This window comes from Temnothorax americanus, unplaced genomic scaffold, assembly GCF_048541705.1.
Source record: "Temnothorax americanus isolate GAGA-0224 unplaced genomic scaffold, ASM4854170v1 Scaffold9, whole genome shotgun sequence".
NCBI classification, from domain to species: domain Eukaryota; kingdom Metazoa; phylum Arthropoda; class Insecta; order Hymenoptera; family Formicidae; genus Temnothorax; species Temnothorax americanus.
The window spans coordinates 4817828-4844646 of record NW_027509812.1 but is presented as its reverse complement, the minus strand read 5'-3'; the positions used below and the strand labels follow the sequence as shown (position 1 = coordinate 4844646).

Below are 26819 nucleotides of genomic sequence, written 5' to 3'. Positions count from 1 at the left end.
TCATTGTATTATGATAAATGTTATCATGTCGTGCAATAATTTTATGAGAATATGTTATTCATAGGGTTATCTGCAAGCACTCGGTATGGGCGGTATGGCACGTACCGCAGAAGCGAAGAGAGATGCTAGAATAGGCGAAGCAGAAGCTCGCAGAGACGCTCAAATTAGGGAAGCTATCGCCGAGGAACAAAGAATGGCTGCACGTTTCCTAAATGATACAGAGCGTGCAAAAGCGCAACGTGATTTCGAATTGAAAAAGGCTGCTTATGACGTCGAAGTCCAAACTAAAGTAAGGAAACTTCTAATGCTTTCTACGATATATGTTCCATGAACATTTTTTTTAATTATCATATATTCTTTGATGATATATCAAACAGATATTATTGAGAACCAACAATGATCTGCATAGTTTAAGAAATTTGTTGCACTCTAAAAAAACAAAAAGTTAAATCGACATGGAAAAACTACAAAAATTTTTACATAGAAAAACACCATGCCGTAAATATGTTTCATAAAAAACATCGTTTTTATAAAACAACCAAATTGCAAATTGTAAAATTAATTATGAATTGAAAATCCACAAATTTATATCAAATGAGCAAAAATATAGTCGGTAATATCAGCGTTCTTCTCGACTTTACCCCGAGCTGAAGGTCTCTAACCCCGAGAACGTAATATCGATCCATGGAACTGATGTCCAAGTAACGTTTAAAAATACATTCTTTTTTTTTATATTTTTCACTTTAGAATAATTAACTTTTTTGTACTTACAAAAGTACTTTTCTCTTTTCACTATCTTACTTTATCTTTAGTTATTTATACATTTACATGCTTTTAGATCAAAATCAAAATTATTAATCACACTCCTGTGAATAATAATTTGAAAATTTAACGTATCGGTCCATATATTATTCTAAATGATGAAGAAAATCATATTAAATCTTGAAAATCAATACTATCTCGTCGGTGGTTCATAATACGGACTGGCTCAAAGGATAAAATAGCAGCAGCGCATCGTCAGTTTATCAGCTATCCATAATTTAAACATTGCCATTATAATTGCAACGTTTATATGTACTATATATAATTTGATATTACTACATTGTTAATAGGTATAGTTGGTTATAAAACATGATCTCTCATCAGTTCATTTAAAGTTTATAGATTATCAATGGAAAAGATATATTTAAATTTCAAGTTGTTTTGTATCAAATATTATAAGCAAAAATTGTAACATTTTATAGTCCATAAAACTGAATAAGTTAGTCTAAAGTCTAATTTCCTCGTCGACGCTCGAGGGTGCAATATCGATGAAAGATGTCGCTTTAGTCGAGATTTTACTGCCGAAAATTTTATATTTTAGTACAGACATGTGAATATTCCTATAACAAATGATAGGCGAATAGCGTACCGTCGGAAAAGAGTCAAGAATACAAAAGGGACGCGGTTTAACACTCTTGCTTCCGTCGCGTCTTCCTCTATCTATCGGAGAAAAGGATGCGCGTCGCTGCGCGGCAATAAAAGATCTATTATGTCCAATCAAACGGATAACGACGAGAATTAATTAAAGATCTCGCAGCGGCGAGACATTACGGCTGCCTCAATACTCGTTTCACCCCCGCGCCTCGTGCGCGCGCGCGATTCCTCACGGGTCAACGCTCACCGACCACTACTATCGCGCTCCCCCGAGAGCGACAAATTGCGAAGTTATCCCCCTTTCTCCCCCCCCCCCTCGGACGCGACACTTATAGAGAATTAATAGCGGCTTTTATTGCGAGTTCTCGAAGTAACTGGCGGAATTGCCAAAAAAGTTTGAGTCGATCTATGTCGACGGCGACGCAGGCGCAAACGTGCCGTTTCCATGGCGCCGTTGCTATACAGTTAGGTAATGTTGGATTAGACACTACGCCGTTTTCCAACCCTCTCCGGGTAACGTTCAGCGTTCAGTACCCCCTAAACCATCGTCGCGGTTAGAGGATCTCTTGCACCTTCGTACCCGCACACGTGCATATAGACACACGCAGGCACGGACCGCACGCATATTATACATACCTACGCATACATACGCGCACACACACACACACACGGTGTACCATACGCATGCACGCCAGCGTTCACTCACGCACCTGAGGGGAAAAACGCGTGGCTATTTGCCCCCCCTGTTTACGATAAGATCCGTCCGGCCTGTGCATTCGGACATTTAGCTCGTTTGTTTGTTCAATCGCCTCCTCTCTGCTGCTCACTGCTCTTCCACGATCCGCCAGTGATTTCCATTCATTCACACACATACGCGTGTCTCACCCCCTCTCCCCCTCCCCCCCACCGTATGGTATATTAATTTATTGTCGCGTCCGCTCCGTCCCTCGTACGCCACAGTGAAGTTCGAAATACAATTCCTCGATAATCTCACGTTGATTTATGTATGTGTGCCACAGCTTTTTTAATCACATTCCCGCGTCACGTACCAAGTCACGGTCTCGCTCGACTCCAGCTCAGGACAGAGTATTTTTGCACCCCTTCGGGGTGCGCTTCGGCATCACCGCCGCCGGCGTGGGCCCTAAAATCCAGGGTGCGTGCACGTAATCCAGCACAGTGTCGTGGGACGAAAGTGGCGGGTGGTGTGTTTACCGTGGCGGCGAGGGTATTATCCTGACGGGACTAAAACTGGTCAGGTCAGTAACGCGGGGTGAATCGAGTCCAAGCGCTCGCATATCCCATTGTTTTTAATTCTTTTAATTTTTTTTAATTTCAGATCTAACGAAATATTAAATAGGTTTAGTGTCCTAAACGATTTGAGCGATCTTATGTGTGTCTCAAATAATCTTTTTAGTTAAATTGTTTTTTTTTTTTTTAAGAAAATATATGCTTATAAATTCGCGGTACACAGAGTTCGGAATGTTCCTTTGTAGCTATACCATCGAAGAAATTTTACTTTTATACATTAGTTTGGTATGAAAATACCTGCAGTGTATAAATAAACGTTTTGTTATTTTTGCATAATTTTCGAATTTTTGACCAACTATTTTTCTCTCTTATTTCTCAGAAAGAAACTTGTAACATTTGATTTTGATGTAAAACATTTATACAAAACTGAAAGTATTATCCGAAATCATATGAATAAAGCTTACTCTTAAATTATTTTACTTTGTAATTTACAAAATTATTTTTAAACATAAAAAAGAAATTAAAAACGAAAAGGAGAAAGAGAGAGAGAAATAGAATATTTTAATATACATATATAACAGATATTTACGAGTTATGTTCCATTGTTATTGAGTAAGAAAAATGTATACAAATTAATTAAACCATACGAATATCACCTTTAACAATTAAAACAACAACAATCACCGTTAAAACAATACGCACACACGTTGGTACATCATCTTTAACGTGTGTTTCAGCAGTATGTTTCATAATTATCCCATTACTTAGTAATTTTTTCTGTGGAAGCGTGTACTTATAAAATACACCGTGCGAATCGAATATAATTACAAGTACGTTCTACCTAATGGTTCAATTAGCGATAAATCGTAGTGATTCACTTGTATCCCACGTGTGCAGCCGCCGTCGCGTGTTCTCACGCGACGGCAGCGGCTTTTTTCTCGCCCTAGATTGTCGACGGTGACGCGTCGGGGGAACGCGGGAACGCCACGGTCCCCGGCCCGGCCGCATTTACAGAAACATTAGAGAAAATGATCGATACACGACAGGTCGCTATGACAAAAATAGACGAATGTTCGTAAATGCGCCCGCATAGAGGTAAATATGTTCCGTCGCTGCCGCGCGCACCGGCTATATGTATAGAGGTAGTAGATAGCAGGTATAGGCATATATGCGCGCATAAAGAGTGCGTGACGCGCGACACGGCGCGGCGCGACGGGGTCGCGCAGGCGCTACCTGTAGACTCCGTGGAATACGTGATGATAAATACTAAATTTAACCCCCGGGTGAAACGGCGCGACGTCAGGCTATCCGGATCGATAACACTTTTCTGGCATCTCCTTTTTTTTTTTTTTTTTATCGGCGAAACGTGACTTCGCGTATGTAGGACGTTTATGTATATATAAATCGTTGACCGCAGAGGTCGGCGGAGGCGCGTGCTCTCCACCCGGTGTGATACACCCGATACTACCTATCATATGACAAAGCCTTTATTAAAATTCCGCTATCGGACCGGAACAAAAATTTGCGTGAGGCTTATATAGAAGATTACGGCGAAGAATGTTAATTATCTAGATACTTGTTATAGAAATATAACCTTTAAATTTGGAGAGAGAGATAGGATTTATATTTTTTTAATATAACTGAAATAATATTTTTTAATTAACAGAGTAAAAAAAATGTATGCATTAATTCCACTAATTAAAGCTACGGTTACTATTTTATAATTATAATACATGATCCTAAGCCAATATATTAAAATTAAACGCAAAATATTTTAGGGGATCGACGAATTACATAAAGTTATAATTTATGCTGTACGCATTAATTAACTTTCAATTAGTTGTGCTTTATGAATACTTTGCTACAAGTTGCATATTAAAACTATCATAATTTAAACATAGAAACATATCAATTACTACTCCAATTTTTTACAAAATAAATAAATTACAAGTACTTTTAAATTTGCTGTTGTGAACGAATAATATTAATATAATATAATAGATATAATTAAATAATTTATTAATATTTATTATATTAATATTAATAAATATCTGATGTTAGTTGTAAGTTGTAACACATATATTTATATGCTAACAATTAGAATCCTATAACATCATTAAAAGCTATTACATATTATTTGATGATTTTATTTAATTGTGTAATAGAACATATAATCAGCCTTTTATATATCTACATTGCTCTTCATGCATATGAAAATGTTCTCTGAAATATCAATATATTTCCGCTTATTTCACATATATCCATATAATACGTGTTATGCATTTCGCGTATGAGAAATTATTAATATAATTTTAACGAACGTAATTAAGCAATGTACATCATCCACGAAAATTCGCAGATAATCCATCTATCAAAAGCAGTAATATCCAGTTGAAGATAATGTACCCATACGCGTATTCCACTCCATATTCCCATAATATTCCTTTAATTCGAAGATACAGTGATCATGCATAAGATATGACTGCAAACATTATTCTATTTATTCAAGTTCGGAAAAAAGAAACGCCGGAACGGCCGGGGAAAAAGATTACAATTATTTATATTCGAATCAGCAAAAAGGAAGTAGGATGCTATCTAATTTTTAAAAGACAGTCTCCCTTTTTCCATTGTGCACCTCAATCAACAATCGGAAGGATAAGGGCGACAGTAATTTAAACTACCTTTTTAAAAGCTTAAACACATTAATTTAGATTTAATTTTTTTCAAATATTTTCTAAGATGATTAAAAAATGCTGATCTTTTTTCTCAAATTTATACATACTTCTATCTCGATTTTTTTTAACATTGTTTCAAAGGTCAATAAAGTAATGTATATACACACGCGCGTGATGTGTGTGTGCGTACATCACAAACTCTCTCTCTATGTAATAATAATAATAATAATAACGCTTTCTGAATTTTTATATAAAATAGATGCATGAAATATCTTACTTACAAAGAAACGCTATTGTTAGATAACACACGTCTCAAAATAAAGTCCACATTCCGGTGAATCCGTTACATTGAGCAATATATTCAAAATAACTTGCGTGTGAACACAAATGCGCGAAACATTTTATATCGAATACGGCATATTAAAATGCATTTACTTACATATGTGTATTTACCACATGTAACACTGTCATGCAAAACTCGTGGGACACAGAGATTTTAAAATATGTCGAAATACAATTATAATCTCGATTATATATATATTGGTTCTAATAAAAAATAAATAATAATTATCAAAATTATATTTATATCTTATAGGTTTTCTTATATCTCTTATATCTATCTTTTCAAAAACGGGTTAGATCATTGTTATAATAAATTTAAAAATTACATCTTGTTACTCTACGAAGAAATAAAATTAAAATGAAATGTACGAATTTAGTGCATGCGTTTTCTCATTATTTTATTGAACATCTGATATCTCGGGAATATTTATCCAGCCTCTCGTACCGTCACCTTTATTCGCGCAAAGTCTATCGACGAGCTTAGCGTTTGGTGTCTTCAAATCATACGCCCATCCCAACCAAGCCATGAAATCTATAAAGGCGGTAGTCAAATTGAGACGATAGAAGCCAAGCTCCGCAGCCTTGTAGTCCCACGGGAAGCAATGATGGTAATTGTGCCAACCCTCGCCAATGGCAAAGAAGGACACCACAGGATTCTCTGTTGACTTAAGAGTTCTAGAACAAGAAAAAGAGAAAGAGAAGTTTCGCTTGATCCGGGCCGATTACGCGAACGAACTTTCGCCGGAATATCATGCAACAGATTATTTAAGCGGAATAACACCTTAGAACTTCTATCTGCTTCTATCTATACAGATGTGAAATAAACTTTGATAAATTTCCCATCATTATTTAAAAATAATTTACAATAGTAGGGACCTGAGAAAATATTGAGATTTTCCCAAAATTTTTTCTATTTTTTATAATAGATAATAATATTATAATAGATAATGGATATTCTTTAAAATAGAATGGAAACCTCAGAATATTGTAAATATAATTTTCAACAATGTTAAACATTATATGAGAATCGTGGATAGTACAATAAAACTTAAAACCTGTTAAAAATATGATTGATATATCTATTTAATATAGAAGTATCTATTAAAAATTATACAACGATATATCAATTATTGATGTTATCGTTAAAAGACAATTGTCTTATTTATTAGAATATCTCCCTTATTATTTCGATTAAATCCTTATTAAACTGTAATCGAAACCTGTAATCTTTTATATTGAATTGAAAATTTTCCCTATTTATATCTAAAACACGATCCGAACATTATGCTGGCCAATTTTAATGGCAATCGTGTAAACGTGATCCCCTAAAAGGTTGACGGGTACCTGTTGTACGGTCGGTTGCCCCACAAGTGAGCGAAACTATTGACAGAGAATGTAAAATTCAACGACAATACGTAACGGACGATCACGCTGCTCATACTTATATCCCAGGATTCGTTCCATGCGTAAACCGGTATCACAGCCGGCAGGACAAAGCACAGTGGCACCATAATCAGCGGATGATACCTGCAATGAAGAAGCGTTAGTAAAGTGTTACGCACATGCGAAGTTCAACAACAGCGTAACGGCAGCTTGCATCCTTTATAAGGCGCCTCGACATAATTCGCAGTTTGCGAAACGCAATAAGATAAGATACACGCACAGTCTCACAGAGAGGTTTGATTGACAATATTGACATGTAGACTGTGCGTGTATCTTGCGTTTCGCGAACTGCGAATTATGCAGAGGCGCCTTTATTTATGACCGTTTGATCCAAGTGCATAAATCAAAATAAATTGCAATACTGGCATTCAATTCCACTCCCTAATGAGACATTTCACACTGATTGATTACTATACTTAATCTCCCTCATCTCGGGGAACAACGCGTCACGCAATTTCAAAAACACTTCAGATAATTACGAAGCGATTTCGCGAACAATCCAACTCAATCATCGTGATCTTTTTTCACAAATGTCGAACCCCATTCCCCATTTCCGTTTGCTTTTCACATACTTTGAATACAAATCGTGTAATATTATCTAGATCTTGTTCTTCGCGAGCATCTCTTCAAGCTCCTTTTTCCTTTTATTTCGAGCATTCATTCAGCTGAATATAATGAGGAATCAATTCGTAAATTATTGTTATTATTATAGAATACTTTTTCATACTATACAATTTTTTATTTCGTGCGTTGTTTGTTTTTTTACTTTTATTATTATTTTAGGAAAGAAAAGATTTTTGATACTTTTTATATCAAATTTAAATGAATTGAAAACAACATGTAATAAGAATAAAATCGTTCATTTTTTGAAAAACATGAAAATTGATACGAATTCCATTGGAGATACATTAAAAAAAAATTCTATTTTGTTACGACGATTGATGGTAATGGAAACTGACATATGCCAGTAAATTCACTCAATCATATTCGATCGTTGCAAGTCAATCACGCGACCGCAATTAATTATATGTTTCTCGAACGTGAACGTTTTATTACGGATCAGTTAAAAATTACTTTGAACATGCTGAATTGTTAGACTCACTTGTCGACAAAACGTATTACAGGATCGGCAGCGATATCGCTCATATCCACATTTTTACCGTACTCCTTAACCGCCGGATGCTGCTTCATCATTAACCAGCCAATGTGCGAGAAGAAAAAGCCGCGGTGAGAGTTATGCGGATCCGCGCACGTATCCGTGTATCTGTGATGTACTCGATGGATACGAAGCCATTTAGACGGAAAAATCTGCGAGAAAGAGAAAATTCCAAGCTTAATAATTAGATTTATATATATATATATATATATATATATATATATATATAAGTAATAATTTCTTTTAGAATCCCCGCTGAGAAAAAAACTTGACTACTAATTCCTCAAAAAACCCGTAATCGCGCAATTGCGAAATTCCAAATCAAGAAATCTGAAATTTTCAACAATTATATACCCAACAACCATTGCTGTATTGGTCCAAAAGATATTAACATCATAATGGAAATATTCTTGAATCGGTGAATGTAGGCATATACAGCAAATAAATACATTAATCACCAGAGTTAAATATTACATAAGCATTCTATTAGCGAGAGTATAGGCAACAAGTGTAAATGTATAAAACGTTATTGTGTTACTATGCGCATTCACAATCGTCTGATGATCTACTGCAAATTCCTATTGCAAAAAAGTGAATCTGTCTGAAAATAACAACTTGTGGCAAATTATAATAAATTTTAATGTGAAGCTGTTAACTGACCGGATTACGATTGTAATATTTAAGAATCTTACCTGGCCAGCCATACAGTATAAAGAAACAAGTAGTATTCTGAGTGGCAATTTAGCGCTATAGCTTCTATGTGCCCAAAGACGATGAAGACCAGCGGTTATGCCGACACCACACGTAAATAGATGTAAGATACCTGGAAATAAGCAGAAAATAAAATAAAAATAAGATCAAATTTATTCTTTTATTGTTTAACACGTAATGATGATGAGATGAGAAAATTTTTATAAGAGACTATCAAAATATTAAAATAATTTTTTACTTATAAACGATTTAAAATGAACGATTTATGAATTAAAATTAAATTTGAAGTGTGTAAAGAAATAATCTCTTATTATGTATATAAACAAAATTATAATGAAAAATTACTTTAATAAATACGTACACCACATCCAGGTCCAAAATTTCGCTTCACGAAATCGCGTAGCAAATAAATAGATCGTGGCAACGTGAAGAACGGCGATGCCAATAATATTCTGCCAAATTAATGGCTGCTCCGCTGGCATGTGCTTCGGTGGTTGATTGAGAATCGAATTTCTGCCATTTTTTGTTATTGCCTGGACTAATTTTCGGTTTTTATTGTCCTCATATTCGGTTATCGAACTATACATTGCTGAAAATGTTTGGAGCAACATTTGTTTAACTTATCCTATCTCGTTTACCTACCATCACCTATCTTGTGCGAGCTTTTATATATATATATATATATATATATATATATATATATATATGGTGACAAAAGATCATAAAAGAATCGCACTATTTCAAGAGAAACGAGTACGATAAATCATAATTTTATGTATAACGACAGTTATGTCGTCTATTTTCAGGTATCAAAAAATCTTTATTTTATTCTATCAATTCTTTATATACGTATTAATTTATGAAAATATTGGCTAGGTATAGTGCAAAAGAATTATATTTTTACAAATTCACAAAATAATCGTGTAAATTTAAAAGAGTAGGTACAAATATTAATCTCTAACGTCACGAAATATATTAATTCATAAAATAAATCAGAAATTTTTATAATCGTTTTTATAATTAATATAATAATACGAAATTGAATAGAGGACAAACTGTCATAATAAAAATATATATACAGTTGCACCTACATTATTCGCCGCGAAGCATTAAAAAAATCCAAATTTGTTTTAACGTTAAAAAGTCAAATAATATACATCATAAAGATAAATGAGTCAATTACGTTACATATAACATATTATTTACAAAATTACATGGCGAGCGCATGATCCGGGCGAGATTTCATATCGGTCACGTTATAGAGTGATCTCGTGTTAACAAGCACCCATTGTTAACAGTATAACTGCCTCGATGCCCCGGCGCGTGTAATTATCTGCATTAGACGAGCATCTGTAATCGCAGCGTCGAACGAGACGCGTTTCCCAGCTCGCGTGTACTTCAACGATACGCGTGGTTGCACACCATTTATAACGAGCGTAATTTCAACATATCTGCGACTCTCTCGTGGCAAAGTGAATAGCGTTCCCGCACTCCCGCGCGAAATGCGAGAACGCAAGTTCGTGGTCAAGGCAGTTAAGTACGCGTCACGCATTGCCAACCGATTCATTTCGCCGACACGCGTTTGACCGAGTTTGTTGTGAAAATCAACGCGAATTGTATTATATATTTAAAACGCTGCGAGCTACGATGAAATTATGCTATGCTCTTGTGATCCCAACGAATCAACACATACATATTTATACATTTATAATAAAAAAGTTTTGTAATAAAAACTTGAAGTAAAAAACTGTTTACACAGTTCGCATACATCTATAACATTAGTCTATAACTGTAAATAACGAAACCTGCTCTATATGAACATCATCTTATAAATACATTCTTAAAATTTACACAATATAAGTATATTACCTGCTTCCACATTAGAAAGCATGCTTGAAATTCATGACGGTAAACCGCAGTGTTTTGATTCGCGCGATTAATTGATTGTGAATTTTTTTTACGGCAACGTGTTCAATTTCTAATTGATACAAACTCGATTAAAGTATATGATGAAAGTAGAGGTATGAAGAAAGTAAAAGCGTATAAAATCGCGATGAAAGATGTGATGCGCTTTCCATATAATAAATCATTACATCCTGATAATTCAGTCCTACATTTGATATGTAAAGGTTTAGTCTCTCGATGTGATAATTATAATATAATTATAAAAATTATGATAAATGTCGCCAAGTTCAATGGCGGTCGCACAAATAACTTTCTTCACGACAAAACCAGTTCTGTGAAAGCAATTAGAAAACTTCTGGTACCACGTCAATATTACTAATTGTATTTTTCCGCTATTAACATACTTTACGTTTTATTATGATTATTATAGATTCCATGGGCTAGATTTTTCTCGCTATATACATATATAAACCATTGATGGAACTTTTTATGTATCGAGAAGAATTCGTTATATCGCGAGGAGATGTAATTCTCGGATGATATTGATTCACTACGGAAATAAAAAAGGAAAATAAGGTTGCTTTCCACAGTTTTCTACTGAAACTAAATTGATCTGACAGTTGCAACATCCAAATTTAATAGATAATGGTAATTGAAATTTAAGCTAATGGGCTATTTCGATATCGGAGCATTTTCCTCGTAAGTATAAGAGTCTCGAATTGTACTCAAATTAATATGTGAAACTTTATTTCTTTAAAATAATTGACACGATGTTTTTGTTCGGCTTGCGACAAAGTGTTATAAAAAACTGCGGTTACGTCATGTTTCGTTCGACGCCGTCGATTTCGTAGAGTCTTTATCGGCGATATTCGCGCGTCGTTTAGTTCCAACAGGCAGCGGTACCGTAATCTACGGTGTAATAGCGGTCTTACCCCCGATCGTAGCCCGCTCATAAAGCGCGGTCGCGGCAGAAATATCCCCCGGCTGTTTTGTTTCCCCCGCGCAATTCGTGTAAGGACACGTGCAATGACTTACGTTAATATGTATGAACCAGCCGGGGGATATTTCTGCCGGCGCGGCGCGCGGCGTATACGCGGATAATGCACCACTATCGCTACCACCTACGCTGCTCCAGATCCCGCGGTTTACAACCCCTCCTTTCTTGTAATCCCACCGTGGGCTTAACGTGGCGAAAATACACGCTAAATCGCGTTCAGTGCCGAAACAATGGGCAAGAAAGTACGATTGCGCACGAGCCCGTAAAGTTGAAATAGCGCGTGGATATTCGCAAATAATATTCTGGGGGCAAATAAGCCAATCTAATACCGTGATATTTATCGAGATTGTACATACGTAATCTGTTTCTAAACATGAAATCGATATGTAACTTGCACGAGCAGGTATACGTTGCGCAATAAAGCACAGTTATACATATATGTATAGATATGTAAAACAGTTTAGTTGATTCATATTATATCTTGTGTATTTGTTACTCATATTTATCGGCAGAAAATTCAAAATTTCTATTAGTAGCACAATCGAATATTGCGCCAAAATAATTCAATCGCGTGCACTCTCTTGTTAATATATACCTATTAAACGCTTCATGTCCAAAACAAATTGTTTACACAATGCCATGTATCTATGTATTATCGATTATTTAACAATTGATAATGTTATTATAAATGTGTCTCTCCGATGTATCAGCATTTTCCTCCGTTATTCAGGCCATGACGCGGGAAATGTTTGATGTATCAAATCGATATATCTTGGTAACTTTCATGAGAACTTCATCAAAGTTACAACTTGGTAAGAGGAAAATCATGCCAGTACCCTATTCAGAAAGTATTGTCTATCCGCGTATATTGTTATACAGCGAGGTCGATGTTGAAATCTATCGATAAGCACCGCCGCTGTCATCCTATATAAAGCCCGGGCGTTCTCATTATACCTTGATCATGTATACCCTCTCTTCTCGAGACGAGTGGATATATGGGATATTCGATAATATTTTCGTTAACAATATTGTCTCCAATAGATAAAGTTAGAATAATTACTTAAGAGGGAATATAAACAGTATTTAATATTCGGATCTTAATCTTCTCATTATCGTAAGAAACACAAATATTAAAAAAAACAAATAATATTTAAAAGAAGTCACGCAAAAAAAGTAAATGTTTTTAGAAACTGAAATAAATATTTAAAATAAAAATTCAATATTTAAATAAAAAAATTAATATATATTTGCGTTTGATAAATTTGTTTTTTAACAAATAAATTCGAATTAAATTAAATTATAACAGATAACGGCTTGAAACTTTAAAGATTACATATGTGAGTTGTGAAAAATTATTAATTATTAATTAAATTACTAAAACAAATGAGCTTTAGTATATTTATGTTTACCAATATGAAACTAGAAAATTCTTGAAGTTTCTCTTTTTGGTGGTACTACTTAAAAAAGAAGGTATACGTTTTTAAGAATTAGACGATATGTATAAGTATCTACGAATTTGATATCACCAAAATACTACACATCGTATTAACATCTAATTACAAAGGTTCCAGATTTTAGATTATTCCGAATTTGTCTATTTTTGTTCTTTTGCAATGTTAATATGTAACTTCCAACAGAAAGATAAACATTATTTTGTTGCATACTTCGAAACTCAACTTCACAACACGATTAAAAAAACTCACGCGATATACAACAACTTTACAACACGTTATACTTACTTAGGTCGAAGGTACGCAAATGTCCTGCAAAATTGTGTCAAACACGAACTATATAGATAGAATTAAAGACCGCTCGGGTGTACGGCAGGTACCGTACTGCTTCTCTTCGAACACGTTCAATACGATCTTCGGAATATCATACCGCGTTTATAAAGAGGCCCGTGACGCTAATATATTTAAAGAAACGCTTAGGATATTCGATATAGTGGAAGGAGAAACGGCCGCGCGTCTTGATTCGCGGGTCCGGTGTTCTACATTGCAGTCAAATACACATCTTGTCCATCGATCAGAACACCTTTCGCTATTCCTCGATTTCAGATTCTCTCTTAATTTTTATAAATATCCTGTTATTTATAGCGCCGATACGTTAATGATGTCAACATGTCGTGTTGACACTACATAATAACACAACATACCGTTACGTACTCCATACAGTAAAATGCAAATTTATGGAAAAACTTGTATTATTCCGAGATTATATTAATGATGGAATTTTATTTCACTGCCCGTGAAAAAAAATTGGTTATTCAAAATTCTATTCTCAAATTATCATATAATTTCTAAGCGATTTTTGAAATTGTTAAGATCTCATCAATATAGTATGATGAATTCATTAATCCTTTGTTGTGTACAAGAATATTAACAGACATAAAATATTAGGTTTTAAATATTTGAACTGTTTCTCTACAATGGTAATGTTGTACGTCATATTTTTAAGGACTCTAAAAAATTTTAATTAGTTACATTTTCACACCAACAATTTAATAGTCTTTTGTAAAACGATATTTTTTATCACCCGCTTTGTTATATATATATATATATATATATATATATATACACAATTATATTTTACATATTTGCGTATTTATTACTGATATAATGCACGATGGATATGATTGTGAGCGGTAGAGCAGTTTCCGTTTATTTATGAGAAAAGAGAGATCGTAAAGCACTTTCCTTTCAAGCATAATTAAACGGAAGACTTTCCCAGTTTGATACATGAAGCATCATATTTGTAACATGAGATTCTCACTTCTTCTTGCTTCATTGCGCTGTATAATTTTATTCAATAAATTTTATTCAGTCGAATATTATATTTATTTCGTCAACTATCTAACCAGCACTAGCTATTAACTTGTTGCCGTAAATGACGAGGCTCCGTAGTGTTTGTGAACTTGTTTATGCACTGTAAAAGAATTGAAGAGGACAGGCTGTCCAATAACAATAACAGGGTGAAACGTCGAAGCAATCGGTGAAACAAGTTAGATGTGGTTGCAATTGACAGCACAAAGGATACGTTTGCAGACGCGGAAAAGGAGGCGACGGAGGAGGAAGAATTCTCTTCCCTCTTTCTGTGATACCGATTGTCGCCGTGTTTCTTCCGCGCTTCGATTTGCTCGACGTGGAGAACGTTTTCTTGAAAACCCTCTCCCCATTGTCCTTTATCGCGTATCCTTTTGTTTTCGCTGTTGCAGCATCATCTGCCTTGACATCTAGGGAAAAGAAATCCCATATTTTTCTTATGTACATTATATTTAACAATATCACGATTTAATAGATAAAATTACGTAAACATCTCATTCTTTTTTTTAGAGATATTTATATAGAATTTTAAGAAAAAAGGATAGGTAAGATAAAGATTTTCGGAACAGTATAATTTTTCAAATTATATTTACCTTTAATTAGAGAATCGATAAGAACCTTTCTACGAATGCTGGCTCGCTCATCGTTAATTACTTCATTATCGGTTGCCATTATTGGAATCGTAGTTCTCTCATATGCATTTGCAAGCGCGTCCACATCTGCGCCTGCATCTGTTCTGTCGCCTAATGCTCCATAATCAGCAGGTGCGTTTCTTGTATCAATTACGGCAGCAATTTTCGCAACGGAGATCGCAGTAAAGTCTACAGCTTCACTATCAAGTTCATTTTCTTTAGCTACAGCAACATCCTCTGCAACTTTTCCAACGGGAATTGCAGCAGAGTTTGCAACTGCATTGGCAGGCGCTTTTCCTCGCTTAATTTCAACAGTACCCGCAGCAATGGGGATCGCGGCAGAATCTACGGTTGCGTTTGCAATAGCAAATATTTTTCTTCTTTTTATTGCAGCGGCATCCGTATTCACCGTATCAATTTTTGCAACGGTATTCGCAGCAGACTCTGCAACAACATCAGCAGATGTTTTTTCTGTTTCAATCGCGGCAGCATCCGCAACAACTTTTGGAACGGAGATCACAGTAGAGTCTGCAACTGCATCGGCAGGTGCTTTTTCTCCTTTAATCGCGACAGCATCCGGAACAACTTTCGGAACGGAGATTACAGCAGAATCCGCAACTTTATTAGCAAGTGCTTTTTTTCTTTTAATCACGGCGGTATCCACAGCAACTTCTGCAACGGAAATCTGCAGATCGGTATCTGCAACTGCGTCCACAGTAGTTGGTCTCATTGGGATTGTAGGAGTGACATCTGCAACAGCTGTCGTCATGGCAATCGTAGCGACAACAGCTTCTCTTGTCACTGCGAACAGTTACGTATCGATCCATGAACTCGTTTGCAATCACGTTGTTTATTCTTGGATAGAATCTATACTTATCTAGATTTTTATAAAACGTATAATAGCTTTGTTGAACTCACAAGAATAATCAATCGCTCGTTTTAAAGGAGCTTATTCCCAAAAACAGGCTATTACCGTCTGTTTTATATAAACATACATTTTGTAAAAGTGCTCCATATTTGAGATAACATTAAAATAGCGCTTCTCATGTAAGGGAGATTTTTTATTCATTTAAGAAGGGAGCTTTATTTTTAAATTAAGCAAGAAACATAAAAAACTCTTCTAACAGCATTCTTGTCTAAAGCGATTGAATCAATTACTGGCTAAATCCACGGCCTCCTTTTTAACGAGCTCCTCACAGCGACATATTAAACGACCGTGAGGAACATGAGGCAAACCACCGTCGACCCAGCAACCGCTTTGAAGCTCCTTCGATGTTAGCTGCCGAGAGAAATACGGTTGTTTCTCATCCGAGTCCCCACGAGTGTAAAACGCTCCGCGTATACTTTTGACTTGCGTGATCTCTGTTACGAGACACTTGCCGAGATAACTGATCCGAATGTAGAGCGAAATCGTGGCGGCGGTATTCCGGAAGTTCTCGTCCAACAAAGTGTATGTTCCCATCATAGACCTTAAATGACATATTCACCGTATTATTAAGCCCCCTAGGATTATACAGGACGTCCCACACTAAGCATACTTCCATTGAAAGGAAAAGGAAAATACTTCAAAGGAAGTACACTTTTCTAACGGATTTCTCGGCCAATCGTCAAGATATTTCTTTTTTCAAAACATCGCCTATAACGCTAAATATAACATAATCATATATTTTACAATATTACTTGCAAAAGTAATAATGAAGTAACATTTCTGTAACATTAGCTCTTTTTCGATAATCAATTTTCAACGAATATCTTAAGACAAACGCAATCGGACAGTGAGAGTGGAAATAGTTTTTGACGAGAAAAATTCCCGCCCAACGTCAACAACCGATAATTCGGTTTCCGGGGTTATCACCTCGAAATAATCTGCCGTTTATAGAAGTCCGACAAGTGTTCCGCTAATTCGTTCCGCTCGCGGATTTGTTTGGCAATGCTGTTCAGCAGATTATCGACTGGCACAGCGACGAAGCCGATTCTCTGGCGCGAGACCATCTCAAAATACTTGCACACTTGTTTCCGAACATATAGCTGAACATCGACGCCGCTCGCTTCTTTCTCGAAGAAATCTGTCGGCACGGAAAAGACGATGGATCTGCCACCGTAAAATTTCTCGTTCTCGTAGTTGGAGCCTTGATAAGGACGATAATCGCGCCGGTTCGGTGACAGCGATATCCAATCCTTATCCAGCATGCGAAACGTGACGATAGTTTTCTTCAGGATGACTTTGTCGAGTGCCGTGGTCCAAGGGACAAACAACTGTTACACGCAATCAGATAATTAATACTCTGATAATTTAGCAAAATTTATTCGACTATTGCTAATGGTAATCGAATTTAGGCATTAATATATTTTGTATTGAATTAGAATTATAGAAATGACCTTAGCTCTTAGACTAAAGGGGCCTATTCTGTAAACGGTTAACAACATCGTTACGTGCTTTGCATAGATATAATATACCACAGAAATGCTGCGCAAAGCACGTAATGATGTCGTTAACGTTTACAGAATAGGCTCCTCTAGTCCTGAAAAATATTCGCGGAAAAGTATCTATTGCATCCCAGAATTTCTATTGACGCTTTTTACAAATATTTCTATATATACAATATAATATAAATCATATATATCGAAATTACATTGGTACACAAAAAGTATTCGCTTACGTTTTCCACGGCAATCTCTAACATCATTAAGTGCGAGTCATGCGAAAGAATGAGCGATGACATTGCTCATGGGTTCGTGTACATATCACAATGTTATTCCATCGTCGTGACCGTTAATTTTACGATGATTTTTGTTAGTAATATACCAGTTACGATTCATTTTTCGGCGTTATGTTATGCTTTCTACGACTATATAATTTGTACGTTGTAGGTTTGAACGCCATACGCGTCTGAAAACCAGCAGAAGTTGACGCTTGTTTTGCATGCATATCTCGAATCTCGAATGCTCATCGATATTCAATATCAAAACGTCCCTGCATTTGGTCGGAATTAAAAACTCAATCTGCTCACTCCTACAGAAGGATAAGAATGAAATGTATAAACGTCACGACTAATATAAAACTTATAAATTGTCAAATAGCACGACAAACAATTTTACATATGCAATGAGAAATTTTTACGAAAAGTCTCATTTACCATAATTTTAGAATTAAGTTTCAAACTTTAATACATTAAGTTTATTTAATTTATAATATTTATTTTTGTGTTAAACTTATTTGAAATAAATTCAAGAATATATGGTCACTTATATTTGGACACTTAGATATTATTTATTTAATTATTACAAAATTTGTTAATATAACGCATATATTCATTCGTTCTTTAAGGAAAAAATCCATTTGATATTAATTTCAATTTACTGTTAGCGTTAATGCGATAGTGACACATAAAGCATATTATATAACGCTGAAAAAAGTTGTTCAAAAGTTACTTGCCCTTTCCCTGCGAACTCCTCATGTAGCAAGAAATTCGATTTAGCGGAAGAAAGGCCAATCCTGTTGAGATTCATTAAACCGACGTTTCACTGCGAAACTTTGCATTATTAGTAACTCACAAAAGAATGGAAACAGACTTATACATTTGTAGTTGCCAAATCAGCCAAACTGTAACGCAATGTCGTAATATTGTAGACCGAAATGCCAGATTGTCATCCAGCCACACACACACAGAATGGCTATAAACGATTCTTTCTTCTTGTACAGATCAAAGAAAAGTTTTCGTAATGTTTATATACTCTATCAAAAGATTTCATATTCTATATATCGCTGACTTTTTAGTATGTAATGTTCTGTCTTCAATATTATGTGTATAAAGATCTGTCTCTGGCTATTTTATGTGTATTTTGCAAAAATATTATTTTAAAATATTTCACATTTTATATACAAATTTTCTCTTGACATAAAAAGATTATTAGCAGTACTTTTAATAATTTAGAACATTAAACGCGATTTTTTAAAAAGAGGTAGTACAGTAGAATATATTTTAAAAATGTTTTTTAGTTGCAATCTTCAGTTGCAATCTTTTCCTCTTTTAAAAAGGTATTATAAAAATAAATACACGGCGTATCCTCCACATTTGCGGAAAATAGAAAAGAAAAAAGAAAAATAAATGAGAAAGAAATAAAGTTACCGGCTTAATCTTAATTAATCTTTATTTAATGAGAGAATTCCATTTTTTATGAAATGCGCTGTCTTTAGAAACGGACAATAAAGTACAAACATAATTATGTAATGCTTAAACACTATTTTTTAGAAATTTATAAAAATTATTTATGAATAAAATAATAAAAATAATAATAAAATGTCATTTTTGTTTGAATTCTCAAAATTAAGATATACTGTATGTACAAAAGAAGTTAGATGTGTTTTATTTAATGTATACTTTTTATTTTTTTTATATCTGTACAAAATTTTATAAAAAATTATCTAAACATATAAGATTAAGGAATAAGGAATGTCGATTTACGTGGCAATTCCCAGGCAATTAAATGGGACACTATAAAGACATACAAAATATATAATATACAACGGATAATAACACATACACATATCTATAATAATTTCAGCATATAATTACTCACATACATATAATATCTTAATACAGTGTATTTAAAAAATAGGGAGATAGTAATTATATATATATATATATATATATATATATATATATATAATTTCTCTATAACTGTAATTTTCAGCACAGACATAATATTATGGAATTAGCCCCGTCTTCATTCTCTCCGCGCGCTTCTCAATTTCAGACGCTATTTAGTGAGGATTCAGCAAAATCAAAAACCACAAATTATACCGTTGCACCGTAAATACCAACTTACATCGTGGCTTGCATTGCTCTACTCTCTATCGATGCTTCTATAAATTCTTTATTCTGCGAAACGTACTTCGCGCGCGCGCGCGCACGCTGTATTTCCTATAAACATAAATCGTGGAGGTTCGTAAGTTATACTTTGACTGCAACGTGCGAGGTTGAGGCTCTCGTAAAAAACGAGATTCGGACAAAAACATTCGATCCGATTTAACAAAAAGATACTTAACAAACTGACATGTTGATTTTTAAATATTATTTACGAATTGTTGCGGTAGTATACTGTAACTCATAATTCTCACCCTACTGTAAACTCGCGCAACATAACTCAACGCGTAATAGTACCGTTGTATCACAACGCGGAAACTTGCAATGTCTAAACTTCAGAAATACAAGTGTACTGTCTAGAAACAAACAACTAATTAGAATCGCTAATTTTAACATTGATAACACGACCAAGTAATCAACAAATCCGTCTGTTTTTTTGTACTTGTATCAGTGTAAAGTCCACACATATATAGGAAAAAAAAGATCACTTTTTTTATAAATCTAGGAAGACCAGAAAGATATATTTCTACAAGATATATTTACGTAAGCCAGGACATTTTATTGATGGGTGACCTATCGTAGAAAGTGACAGAGAGAACAGCGAGATTTATATGTTACAAAAAGAAGGTAGCTTTGTATAATATATATTCGAGATAAGAATGCTCTTTACACATGGATGATGATTGCAGAATGCCGTCACTGTTACGCGAGCACATTAAGATGTTGCATATAAGAGCACATAAACCTTGCGCGATGCTTAATTTTTACACAGGCATCGCTTTTTCCTCATTGTAAAACTCGCATCAGCGGAAGTTCACAGAGGAATGGAAATGGGACGTCGCACGCGACGTCGTCCATGCCACCCTCTTTCATTAGGGCACCACAGTGCTGTTTGCCTCCTCCGTTGTCGGGTTGCCCGCCCCACTTATCGCTCCACCTGGTGTAACCGGTTTTCGCCAACGAATCGCCCAACACAGTGACCCATTCGCCTTCCGCATAAAGGTCGTGTATACCTAAGAAGGCCTCGTTCGGATATGCCGCACCCTTGATCGGTCCGGAGCGATTAAATATATCCAACAGTATCTGAAGAAAGATCGAGACCAGATTACACGGCGCGTAACATCAATTAGAGACCGATATAATTATGTCTTTATAATAATTATTCATTGTGACATTTTCCTAAATATATTTGTTCGAAGAAAATTAAAATCGTAAGGATGAATTGTCGTGTATTACATAATCACAATAATACTCAGCGATGGAATTAGTGACTCACGTGCTCCTCGGCAATGGAATTAACGATGGCGAGGTGGCCACCCTCCTCGTTACAAAACTTCCTCGCGTCGTTCCACGTGGCGGCCCTCGTGTGCAACTTGTGCGCGCCGATGCCTACTGTGTAACGATAATCGTCTCTCATCGGAGCGCCGCGCATGGCCACATTGCACGAGCACATCATGCCGTGCAACATCACGTTCTGAGAGTAGAACTGCTCGAGGTGCTGCCGGCTCTGTTGCGTCATCCAGTCCGATTGTCCGGGGATCGTCGAGCTATTGACCGATGTCAAGCACGGGCAGCCGGATTCCGGATTATTGATGCTCGCGGCCGCGTCCTGTGCGCCCTCGTTCAGATTCGCGGAGGTTGTCTGTTCGAGGGAGCCGTGTCCACTCGATGGTGCAGCCGAGACAAACGACTCCTCGTGAACGCCAAGCAGCGCGATGCAACCGACGAGTAAGAAATACACCGTCATTCTTCTCGTAAATTCGTCGCTCTTCGAAGATTAGCCTTACAAAGTACTCCACCGAGAGATCTGCGGCTGAACAATCGTCAAGTTTGGAGAGTCTCTCTGGCGAAATAGGGATTCTCTTTGACGAAGACGAAGAAGTGTTGGAAACTATTTGCATTTAATAATGAGGAGAATTTATAATTAATAATAACAGGAAGTACACGAATTACTTCAAGGCAAATTACATTCAACGCCGTTTTAAAATTGACGTTACATGCTTCTTCAAGCAATCATTGATTATCGAGAAAATAGACGTTTATTTTTAATATGATGAAAGAAAAATGTCAAAACTATTTGATAATAATAAAAATGATATGAGAGAGAGAGAGAATAATCATTAAAATTATACCACAATATTATAGGTCTTATGACATAGCATGATAAACAATAAAATATATATATTAAAAGAGTTATTATGTAAGGATGTTAATACCTTGTTTGAAGAATTACACAATATTCACAAAAAAATCTCAGAATCTGAAAGAAAATCGAAGGACCATTTTATTCCGATTTATCTGGCTAGTGTGTTCGTTCTTGACTTGTTCTTGAACTGCACGAAGAAACCCATGCGTACCAAGCCGGGATCAAAGAAGAACTGAGGCCTGCTTGTATTATACGTCCCTACGTCCCAATCCATCTGCTCGACATACCAAAGCAGGCTAAATGACCCATCCAAAAAGACTGCAGTGTTCTATCATCAGCAATCGTTCAAGGACCGACAGCAGTGGTTCGCAAACGATGGCCTTCTGTTTTACATCTGTAAGATCAAACTAAATCAAACACTTGGAACGAGAAGAATGTTTCCCTGGCGAATATTTTTTGACAAAGAAAATATTAAATGCTACAAGATGATTTGATAAAATCATTAAAAATTAGAATAAATTGACTATTAGAAAAAAGTGTCTATATGTTTCCTTCTCTTCATCTCTTTCTCTTTTACTAACTGTTTGCGATAAAGAAAAAGAAAAATATTATAAATATTATAAAACTGATACATATTTATAGGTGATTATTTGAAATTATCATGTATTTTTCTTAAGAGAACCACTGATCTCTGCGAACAAGTGATAAAACATTCTCCGCCTCCTCATCCTGTTTCTCATTAAAAAATATCATTGTATAGAAATATATTATAATTCATTTAATGCTTTATGACAAAACTAATTCAACATATGAAAATAGCATATTAATATGCGACAATTTTTGTTAGCATTAAAATTATTGTGAATTTTTTAGGGCTAAGTCTTTTTAAAGATATTTTATGGTTTTATGATAACGAAAAATATCTCCCGGATATATTACAGTAGTATTTCCAACGTCGTGCCAATCACGTTTTGCATCGCGATCAATGTATTTTCGCATATCGGTAAAAATCGTATGCGCTTGCATATACGATATCTTGCAATTCGTACACAAGTGCTATTCTTAATGATAAATTTCCTAGTGATAAAATATAGACCAGCCACGCGCTCAAAGTTAATCGGAAGATTTAAGATGGGCCAACCTCTACCGTGTAAACGTCTCCGGAATATAGCACTGTAAATTTCCAGGCATGCAGAATCGCAGTGATTTCTCTCCTCTCTCCCTTTCTTTTCGCGACATATATATATCGGAAGAGCTGATGGCCTCAGTGGATTATAAGAACATATACAAACGGTTAGATAATTGGAAAAAGTAAACTTCCTCGCGGTATTAAATGGGATTGGATTCCGGACAGACGGAACAATGTGCCACTATGGTACAGTATTAAATTTGCCCCGTCTATAAAGAAACAAAAATATTTGGTTGTACATATGTACGCAAACAAAACGACACTTTGTACTTTTCTCTTTTTTGTTTTATAATTTTTTAAATATATTAATCTGAAATTTAAATTTTTGATGGCAAGGTACATACTTACATATATTTGCATAGAAAATCTATAGTAAATCTAACATTTTATTAATAGAGACTAAAAAAATCTAATTTACTAACATTATTTACATATGAATTTGTTTAACATTTAATTTATATATAATAATAACTACAGCATTTTATTTAGCACCAATAGATATGCAAGATTAATTATTATATTTACATGTGCAACGAGATAAGATAAAAATATTTTTATTTTTCTTGTTAATAAATCGAAATGGATTTTATCTCTGTCTTTCGTCGAAAAAGAACGATCGATGTGGCTCAATAATCCATATCGTATTCAATTATCTTTCGTACCCTTATCAATTTACGTTCACATAGGATATCCCTTCGTTATTTGCTCCGAGAAACCGTAACAATAAAGCAAACAATATGAAAGAATGAACCTGACAGCGATCTGATATAATTTTTTGATATATTTTTCAGATGCGACTAAAGCCCTGCCTCGTAACTTTCTATCTCCCGTTGCTTTCGATCGTCTCGACCTATATTGCTCCTGCGTTCGGTTCTGATACACTTCGTTACAAGGTAAGCACTGTACACATTTATCGACATTAATATTATGTATATCTTCATCAAACCGCAAAATTATTTCGTTGCCTTATTGTTATATATTTACTAAACGAAATGATTTCTAAAATAAAATTATAAGATATTTATCTTGTGTATCGTAATATATGATATATTTATTTCTCTAAAAAAGATTTTTTAAATAAGGATCATTTAAAAATTGTCTTAATTAAGCTAGTCTTGATAAAAAGATTGAGGAATTGAGCGATTCTCAAATCAGAAAGCAATTCGGCAATCGAATGATTAATAAGACTTTTTCGCGTCCAAGTCTTCAAACTTAAATTGGACATAATTGCTGCACGTAGTTTTAATTAATTTTCTTGCCTTTCTTATAATCGATTTTTGATAACCTTCTCTTTAACCGAAGGTGCAGCGAATGAGGCAAATCTCTCAAAAAATGAATAATTAATGCTACGTTCAAACATCACATCTGAGATAAATTCACATATATAAACGAGATCTTCGGACGGAACTGACGGAAGATTAATGACTGAAATTAGGCTTCCTCCGGAAAGCTTTCCAGCGCTCGTTTCAATTTCAAGTCGCGACACAACTTATCGCCCGATTATACAACGCCCTCACGTCTTCGCCGTATCCTCTCTCTTTCGCCGTTTATTTCCTCTCTTTCTCTCGTTCGCGAACATTATTACTCGTATAAACCTTCGTCTGAAAGCTGATGACCGTTAGACGAGGACTGAGGAGTACCCTCCTTACGGCAGATCTTCCTTGGCTTCGCTCCAAGGAACGGACTTCTCATCGCGTAACTCTCATCGCCCGATAGTCATCCGTAATCCGCATTCCCCGGTATCTGTGTACATTTATCTGTGTTCATTGACATTGCGCTGTATTTACCTGAGGGAAATCGGCCGCGTCAGCGCACTCGGCGGGGTCGAAGAGCATAACTCCGACCGTGACTCGATTCGGAAACCGGCGCGGCGCGGCGAGGCCGCGCGTAACCGCCCGCTCGTTTCCTCGCGCGTGGGGCCGCGCGGCCGTGGGGGTCGACCGTCCGGCGACTTGAAGCGAACCGAATCGTCGAGGACGAATAATTCACGAGATGCTTTGAATATTTTGAACCCTTCACGGGCCATAAAGAATGTAGCGCGACTCGCCAAAGACAATTCTCGACTCGAGATTCCTCGGGGCTTCCCAGTTCCACGAGATTACGTCTTTAAAAAAGTTATCTCGTCGCTATATGTTATTCTAACGAAATCTTTTATACATTACGCGACTTACTCGACGTAATATCTCTCTGATGGGTGGATATTCGTTATATTTCAAGCACTCGAGACATCGTTATTTTACGGTGGACAACAATGGCGTGTCACCGGACACCGGGAATCCTCCGTCCACTACGCCAACCTCGACGGATGACGGATCCGCAAGCTCGGAGAACCGGCACGTCTACAAGAGTGCGTAACCGTTAAATCCCCCGTCTGCATAAATGTCAATTTAGTAATTCGTACGTCGGGTGTGCACCGTTCGGGAAGTTTAATTAAACTGTGTGTTATCTCTCCGGTCGCAATTCGCCGAAATCGCGTATGTATACGTACCCGTTTACCTCGTGTCGTCGTTAAACCAGCCCGTACGCCGCCAAAATTGCGTAAAGCACCAATCCTGCAATCAGCAAGATCGCAATTACGTAAAAAAGCGCGCACATAGCTACGAAATTGTGGAGAAACGCTCGCATCGCAACTCGCAACGCGAATAAAAGAAGAGTAGCACGATATATGGCATCATTACGATCGAAACGTGCAGGCGACTGGCGGAAAAACTTTTATATAACGTATCGTTTGCACTTTTGCAGTACCTTTCTTTTCAGAACAGAATTACAATTTAGCACATGTTTTTTTTACGTTAACTTTTCACTTTATATTTTATCGAATTACATCTTCAGAATAATACCGCTTGCAAAACTTTATATTTTGAAATCGCGCTCGCTGTTTAATCATGCCCATTTTATTGACTCTGCTAAAACCGTCGCAAATCATAACGCGAAGCGAAAAGAGAATATTGGAAAAGCGGAAGAAATATCCCGAATCTCGAAATGATTTGGCAGTATTCTAAGGTTGCGATCTAACGGGGTTGCGGTCGCGCGGAGTGATTTATCGCAACAAGATGGAACGGTCGCATTACTGAGGATGATCGGCAATTTTGTCGTGAATGGACGCGTATATTCGCGGCGCGAGGTATTCCGCTTTCGTACATATATAAGATCCCGTCATCAATCGCGCATGTTTGTAACATATATACGGCTGACGGGAAACATTTGCGCGCCGCGCCGACCGTATATCCGGGGGTTGCGAATGTTGCGATCCCGATATATGCGACGTA

At 35.9% G+C, this 26819-nt stretch overlaps 4 protein-coding genes across 12 annotated transcripts in view; 1 reads left to right on the top strand and 3 right to left on the bottom strand.

Moving 5' to 3' along the window:
- Fstl5 (follistatin-like 5) overlaps positions 1-26819 on the top strand; it is a 36816-nt gene that overhangs the window by 621 nt on the left and 9376 nt on the right. For 2 of the 4 annotated variants that reach the window (XM_077424984.1, XM_077424983.1), the window contains exons 2-4: positions 65-289; positions 24342-24443; positions 25768-25897. In XM_077424984.1, coding sequence (XP_077281110.1) covers positions 86-289; positions 24342-24443; positions 25768-25897 — 436 coding nt within the window. In that variant the 5' untranslated portion in view covers positions 65-85. Of the gene's footprint in view, positions 1-64; positions 290-1933; positions 2025-2435; positions 2673-24341; positions 24444-25767; positions 25898-26819 lie in introns of those variants that run through there. The other 2 variants (XM_077424986.1, XM_077424987.1) reach the window with 2 other exon arrangements.
- Positions 4096-14507, bottom strand: LOC143907912 ((11Z)-hexadec-11-enoyl-CoA conjugase). Its single transcript, XM_077425025.1, has 6 exons — positions 13633-14507; positions 9353-9580; positions 8973-9103; positions 8227-8432; positions 7026-7208; positions 4096-6356 (listed from the first exon to the last, which is right to left on the bottom strand). The coding sequence occupies exons 2-6, from the start codon at positions 9576-9578 to the stop codon at positions 6080-6082; spliced, it is 1023 nt and encodes a 340-aa protein (XP_077281151.1). The 5' UTR covers positions 9579-9580; positions 13633-14507; the 3' UTR covers positions 4096-6079.
- LOC143907906 (uncharacterized) lies at positions 14583-18108 on the bottom strand. Its single transcript, XM_077424997.1, has 4 exons — positions 17203-18108; positions 16506-16816; positions 15309-16148; positions 14583-15125 (listed from the first exon to the last, which is right to left on the bottom strand). The coding sequence occupies exons 1-4, from the start codon at positions 17535-17537 to the stop codon at positions 14812-14814; spliced, it is 1800 nt and encodes a 599-aa protein (XP_077281123.1). The 5' UTR covers positions 17538-18108; the 3' UTR covers positions 14583-14811.
- On the bottom strand, positions 20752-26227 carry LOC143907917 (hemolymph lipopolysaccharide-binding protein-like). 6 transcript variants are annotated; one of them, XM_077425031.1, is made up of 4 exons: positions 25722-26227; positions 22432-22755; positions 21492-22106; positions 20752-21298 (listed from the first exon to the last, which is right to left on the bottom strand). In XM_077425031.1, the coding sequence occupies exons 3-4, from the start codon at positions 21960-21962 to the stop codon at positions 21002-21004; spliced, it is 768 nt and encodes a 255-aa protein (XP_077281157.1). In that variant the 5' UTR covers positions 21963-22106; positions 22432-22755; positions 25722-26227; the 3' UTR covers positions 20752-21001. The 6 variants fall into 6 exon arrangements, with proteins under 6 accessions (XP_077281157.1, XP_077281159.1, XP_077281160.1 ...); XM_077425033.1 differs by lacking the exon at positions 25722-26227 and adding an exon at positions 25338-25537; XM_077425034.1 differs by lacking the exon at positions 25722-26227 and having other exon boundaries at positions 22432-22475; positions 22573-22755.